The sequence below is a fragment of the Vicia villosa genome, linkage group LG2 (assembly GCF_029867415.1).
Source record: "Vicia villosa cultivar HV-30 ecotype Madison, WI linkage group LG2, Vvil1.0, whole genome shotgun sequence".
Lineage (NCBI taxonomy): Eukaryota > Viridiplantae > Streptophyta > Magnoliopsida > Fabales > Fabaceae > Vicia > Vicia villosa.
Window position 1 is genome coordinate 149,210,355 of NC_081181.1, and position 6,954 is coordinate 149,217,308.

The window sequence follows — 6,954 nt, forward strand, 5'->3', positions numbered from 1 at the left end:
AGATAAGTCGGGTTCAAATCTCAGCTTGGTTCGTGGTTAGCCTAGTCAAAACCTCGCTCCAGTTTGTGAGTTCCGGCTAGTTAAAAACTCACGCAGGTTTGAGATAATTCCAGAGAAAATCTCGGTTTAGCTTGGGGACTAACCGCCACAAGTTAGTATTTGGAAGGAAGACTAACCGCTTCTCTCTCCAAGTTCGTGCTTGCAAGAAAGACCAATCGCTTCTCTCTATTGATAGTTGTTTTGATTTGAAGTTAGCATGAAACTTCTCTTTTCTTTGTATTTGGGGGTTTGATAGTTTAACCAAATAAAAGATCTTAAGCAATATTGGATACTTTAAGATTAAATCTTGGAGACAAGATTTAATCTTCTTAACTCAATTTGTATAAATTTATGGTGTCATTTCTCTTTTCCTTAACTCTTTATTTTTCGCATATTTACTTTTCCCTGCTAATCTTTAAAGCATTTTTTTTAAAATATTTTTAAACTGTAAATAATAACAAAAGTTTTTAAAACAATCTTTTTTCTAAATCCCACAACTTATCCCTCTTGTATGTAGAGTCACATGTCAAACACCTATATCACACCGACTTTGATCATTTTTCCATCTCATCGTTGATTTGTTTGATCCCTACCACAAACTTAAGTCTAGTTCTTACCACATTTTTTGTTATGTGATACCAACAAAGTGATGCATTGATGTAGAAAACACCTTTACAACAGAAGTCATCAATGTAATATCGCGATCAGTACTAGTGGCATGTTTCAACTTAGTCTGGCACACTTCCAAAACTCAAGTAACATTGTCATTTTTTTTACTTTCTAAAAAATGAAAAACCCAAATGAAAAAAATTTTTTTTTATAGAAGTAACACCAACAAGTATTAAAAGTGAAAATATGTACTTGTTAGTCTTATAACTTGAATCATTTATCAACATAGGGTCTGTTTGGTAAAAATAGCGGTTGACTGATAAGTTAGCTGATAGCTTATAGCTTATGACTGATGGCTGATGACAGATGGCAGATAGCTTATAGCGGATGGTTGAGACTGATAGCTTTTAAGCTAATTGAAGTGTTTGGTAAAATTAGCGGTTCAATTAACTTATAAATGTAAAATGACATAAAAGATATTTAATGTATAATTATTTTATTTTAAATTAAAATAAATTAGAAGGGTTAAAAATGGATATTAATTAAAATAATAAGGATAAAAAAGGAAGAAAAAACAATAAGCTATAAGACATAAGCTAAAACGCTATTTAAAATAGCGTCTAGAAAATAAGCTATAAGTTAGTAAAATAAGCTATAAGCTCGTGATAAAAAAACCGTTACCAAACAGGTCTAAATTATCATATGAGCTTATAAGACATAAGACATAAGCTATAAGCTCGAAAACATGTCTTACCAAACAGAGCCATAATGGAATCAGAATGAGTCCAAAACATTTTAAAATACCACAAATTACATTAAATGCCCATATATCATTCATTTTAAAATACCTCCGTAGTAACTTAAGAGAACACTCACATTTTTTTTATTTTGTTGTCATCTCGTTTCAACTTCCAAATAATTTTTTGGTATTTACCACTTCTTTCGCATTGTCATCGCCACAAATGCCATTTTATTAGAACCAAAATTGACCTCCTGATTACAATGTCGAACCGATTCATTGGCACATATGATCACAAATAACAAATTCATGTTTAATTATAAATTGTTTTCCACATCTACATGGACTATATCTGATATGTTGACATTACTCTATTTAACATCTAAATTGTTTTCTCACTTCATATTTCTTAATTTCAAAATCTAGATTGTATCCAATGTAAGAGCTTATGGGCCCGTTTGGTGCACAGGATATGATAGAGACATGATAGGATATCAAGTAGGATAAGAATAGGATATGATACAGACAGGATAAGATTTATCCTATCATGTGTTTGGTTCACAAAGGATGCTAAATTATATATATATATATATATATATATATATATATATATATATATATATATATATATATATATATATATATATATATATATATATACCCTTGTAAAACAATTCTATTTTTTTAAAATTATTTTGTAAATATTTTAAAATTTATAAATTGGTAATAAAAATTATGATTTTCTATAATTAAAAAAAACTCATGAACACTGAGTAAATAATTTCAATTTTTTAAAAAAAATCATGAATTCTAGTATATATTAGATAAACAAAATAAAAGTATATATATCCTATTTGATAAAAATAAAAAATAGTATTCATATATTAAAATTTTAATAATTATTTTATTTTTAAAAATTCTAATTTTTTATATTTTATTAAGTTAAAAAATCATCCTGATGACATTGATACATATTTTTTTAAAATTATTTATTAATATTTTTAATATAATATCAAATTATTTTTTATTTATATTTTTTCATATTTAATTTTTTATTTTAAATTATATTTTATAAGAGTAAATTAGTAGATCATTTTCTTATCTTATCCTGTCGAATTCTAACCCAGCTCATATTCAGGATAGCAATTTGAACTAGTAAGGCAAAATAGAATAAGTTTCAGGATTAATTTATCCTATTCTGTTGTATCAGCAAACACTGAATTGAGATAGGATATGATACAGTTATCTTATCCTGTCTCTTATCCTGCGCACCAAACAGGCCCTATAGAACTTAGATTAGATTGTCCAACAATAAAATCCAACTAAAAAAATAACCTCTTGGCGCAATCTCAAATCAAGCCACCGCTAGCAAAATCCTTTAAGCACCATTTCAAATCAACTCACCGCTAAATTAACTTTGACATAAGAGAAACTCAAAACATAACATGTTTTTACCTAAGGAAAATTTCACAAATTATTACAAATTTTTATATATTTTAATTGATATTGCAATTTTAAATACTTGTGTATAAGTAACATACAATACAAGACCTAACTTTCATGAATAAAAAATCATACACACTAGGAAAAAAAGCTAAAAAAAACAATTCCAAACATGACTTTTTCTTATATCTATTTATTTACATTGAAAATGATTTTGAATTTTCCCCACAATAAAGTCCCGTATAGAAGAAGCAACAAGGGTATCGTGTGTTTACAAGTTACCCTGTTGGGTTCCAATTCCATCAATATTTTCGTAAGTATTATCATTAATAAGTTCATTGGAGCACGCAATTGGGCTTAAATTCAACGGTGGAAAACAACACTCACAATCTTCTTCACAAGATTGTGGCAATTTCAAATCACTGTGGATCCCACTAGTTGGTTGTGAAGCCTCCTTTAGTGGACCCCAACATTCTACCTTGTTGAATTCTGGAATCTTTGAATGAAAAAATACCCAAACTAATGATTCCTCTAATTCTGGATAGTTGTTGAATAAGTTGCCGTCACCGTGAACAAAAGCCTTCAATACCTAATCAAATCAAACACATAGTTAAGATCAAGTTAAGATCAAATCAGACACAAACACCATACTTCACGGACACTAGACTTTTGATGAATATTTCATAAGACACCTTTAGAAGAGGATTACAAAAACACGGACACACTTCATAAAAATATTGAACACCATGCCTTATAAAAATAATACACTAAAACCATACACGTTTTCACATACACTCTACTTCATAAAAATACTACTCAAACACACGGACAGATGGACACTAATCACACTTAGACACGTCGAACACTAATCACACTTAGACACGTTTTTTTCCAAAAGAGTATTAAACAAAAGAATATTTCATAAAAATATTACACAACACCAGACACAAAAGACACCAGACACTTTATAAAAGACACTTCATAAAAGTATTAATCAAACACTAATTACACTTAGACACGTCTTTTGACGGATCTTTTTTCAAAAGAATACTACACAAAAAAATATTTCATAAAAATATTACACAATATCAGACACTTCATAAAATTATTACAGAGACGGACATATAGACATCAGACACGTCTTTCAGCTACTAGAAAAAAGACACCAGACACTTCATAACACGACACTTCATAACACGTCTTTCAGCCACTAGAAAAAAAGACATCAAACACTTCATAAAAATATTAGAAAGACACGGACATATAGACATCAGACGCGTCTTTCAGACATTAGAAAAAGACACCAGACACTTCATAAAAATATTAAAAAGACACAGAGATGTTTATATAAACATCTGACGCGTCTTTTAAAGACTAGAAAGACACGTCTGACACGTCTTTTTTAAAAAGTCTTCTTTAAGAAGAGTAGGTGTACAAAATATTACATGAACACTAAACAAAAAAATATTAGAAAGACACGGACATATAGACATCAGACGCGTCTTTCAGACATTAGAAAAAGACACCAGACACTTCATAAAAATATTAAAAAGACACCAGAGATGTTTATATAAACATCTGACGCGTCTTTTAAAGACTAGAAAGACACGTCTGACACGTCTTTTTTAAAAAGTCTTCTTTAAGAAGAGTAGGTGTACAAAATATTACATGAACACTAAACAAAAACAATATACTTCATAAAAATAATACTACACTGACACGACATATGGACACCATTCACGTAGACACGTCTTCTTTTAAAAGAATGCTTCATAAGAATACTACACGGACATGACACATGAACACTATTCACGTAGACACGTCTTCTTTTAAAAGAATGCTTCATAAGAATACTACACGGACATGACACATGAACACTATTCACGTAGACACGTCTTCTTTTAGAAGAGTACTTCATAAAAAATATTACACAGACACGCCACATGGACACTAGACACGTCTTCTTTTAGAAGGGTATTTCATAAAAATATTACATACAATATCTTATTGTACGCCACATGGACACTAGACACGTCTTCTTTTAGAAGAGTACTAGAGTACTTCATAAAAATATTACATACAATGTCTTCTATTGTCTTTTTTTAGAAGAGTTTTTCTGAAGAGTAAGTGTACAAACACAGATATCAAACATGTCTTCTTTCATAAGAGTTTTTCAAATGAGTAGATGAGTAGGTGATGAGTAAGTGTACAACAACCGTAGATACCAGATACATACCAGACACGTCTTCTCTCAAAAAAAAAAAAAAAAGTAAGTGTACAAACGCATATACCAGACACAGAAAAGATAAGACACGTCTAAATGTACACAGAAAATATAAGACACGTCTAAATGTACAAACGCCTCAAAAGAGTAAGTGTACAAACACATATACTAGACACAGAAAAGATAAGACACGTCTAAATGTACAAACGCCTCAAAAGAGTAAGTGTACAAACGCATATACTAGACACAGAAAAGCATATACTAGACACAGAAAAGATAAGACACGTCTAAATGTACAAACTACTCAAAAGAGTAAGTGTACAAACGCATATACTAAACACAAAAAAGATAAGACACGTCTAAATGTACAAACTACTCAAAAGAGTAAGTGTACAAACGCATATACTAGACACAGAAAAGATAAGACACGTCTAAATGTACAAACTAGACAAAAAAGTAACTGTACAAATGCATATACCAGACACATAAAAGATAAGACATGTCTAAATGTGCAAATAAAGAAAATGCTTACCACGGGTAACTCTTTGCAGAAGATGAAGTATCTAAGTCTTGCAAAGATATCCAAAAGAAAATGGCCTCCACTAATGTGACAGTGAACATGTAGAGACATCTTTCCCTTCACCTTCTTCCATTGCGCAACCACTTCATCTCTCTGCAATCTATTGTACCATCCCTGCAACTGCAATCCAATTCACATATTTGTAGTATACTTTTTATTCCTAATAATCAATACTCAGATATGACTTTTCACCTCTTCAACTCTGTTTTGTGACCCTTTTTTAGGAAGATAGGTTTACGATGATGAATTGATGATGATGATTATAAGAATGAAAACCAAGAGAAATACCTGAGAGTTATTTATGGTTTGAGAAATTGCCAAAGTGAGTTTCGAGGTTACATCACTATGTGTTAACGTATAAGTCCTAGGAAGATTTCCTGGGTGTTTGTTTTCGTCAATTCCTAAGAACAAAACCTTAAGTTTCGAAGCTTCAAATATAGCTGGTCCAAATAACCTAGCAACCTGTTCCAAACAAAACCAACATATACAGAGTAACATTAAAATCCACAAAAACACTTTTTGTTTGAAAATCGAAAGGAAAAAAAAACAGAAAAACATACAGGAACAATTGATCGGTTTTTCTTCCCGTTCTCAAACCGTTTTCTATGCGGAAACCATGCTTTCTGGTGAGGAGAAAACGAAGGTTTGAACTTAGAAGTAAGCAAAGGAGCACTAGTTAGAGTATCCATGTTCCTGAGCTAGATCCAATTTTTGCGGACTCCAAAAGAATCAAAGTTACGTGTTTGCTCAAACAACAATAAAAGAGTATGTTTGATGAATAATTAATACGAGAGAGCTTCTTTTTATTATGCTTTACTCCTTCGCTTGTAACTAGTGATGTACAAGATTCTTCTTTAGCTTTTGCTTCTAAGTTTGGACTTGAAAAGAAGATAATTTTGAGCTTGATAATAGTATATCATACAAGTAGCAAGAGAATATTGATTGGATTGTGTGTGTTATAGATGCGTGTTGTGAATTGTCATGTGTGACTTTTGGTGTTGGAATTGGTTGCGGTTGCTTTAAGTAGTAGATTGTGTGTGAAACTGTGACACTGTTTGGTTTGTTTTTGGCTATTTTCGATCGTGGTTGTGTATCAGCCTCTCTTAGACACGTTTCTTTCATTTGGACTTGCCACGTGGTCTTGTTGCTTTAGTTTGTATCCAACTGTAACAAACCAAATTTTTGGTATATCAGACTTTAGGTTTTTTTCTCTTTCATTATGATAATGGAGTTTTGTGAGTAAACTTTGTTTTTGTAATTGCGGTTACTCCCGTTGTCTAGGATGTTCCTGAAATGGTACTAGGTGAACAAGGGATCGAT

At 31.0% G+C, this 6,954-nt stretch overlaps 1 protein-coding gene across 1 annotated transcript; it reads right to left on the reverse strand.

Annotated features, from left to right (window-relative positions):
• Positions 1-2,994: 2,994 nt before the first annotated feature.
• On the reverse strand, positions 2,995-6,643 carry LOC131652420 (protein STAY-GREEN, chloroplastic). Its single transcript, XM_058922268.1, has 4 exons — positions 6,195-6,643; positions 5,923-6,096; positions 5,587-5,754; positions 2,995-3,419 (listed from the first exon to the last, which is right to left on the reverse strand). Exons 1-4 carry the CDS (start codon positions 6,321-6,323, stop codon positions 3,102-3,104), a joined length of 789 nt encoding a protein of 262 aa, XP_058778251.1. The 5' UTR covers positions 6,324-6,643; the 3' UTR covers positions 2,995-3,101.
• Between the last annotated feature and the right edge of the window lie 311 nt (positions 6,644-6,954).

Coding starts and splice junctions, on each gene's coding strand:
- LOC131652420 (XM_058922268.1), bottom strand. CDS start 6,323: ATGGATACTCTAACTAGTGCTCCTTTGCTTACTTCTAAGTTCAAACCT. Junction 6,097..6,194: donor AAAACCGATCAATTGTTCCT/GTATGTTTTTCT, acceptor TGTTTGGAACAG/GTTGCTAGGTTATTTGGACC. Junction 3,420..5,586: donor TCTGCAAAGAGTTACCCGTG/GTAAGCATTTTC, acceptor TGATTTGATTAG/GTATTGAAGGCTTTTGTTCA.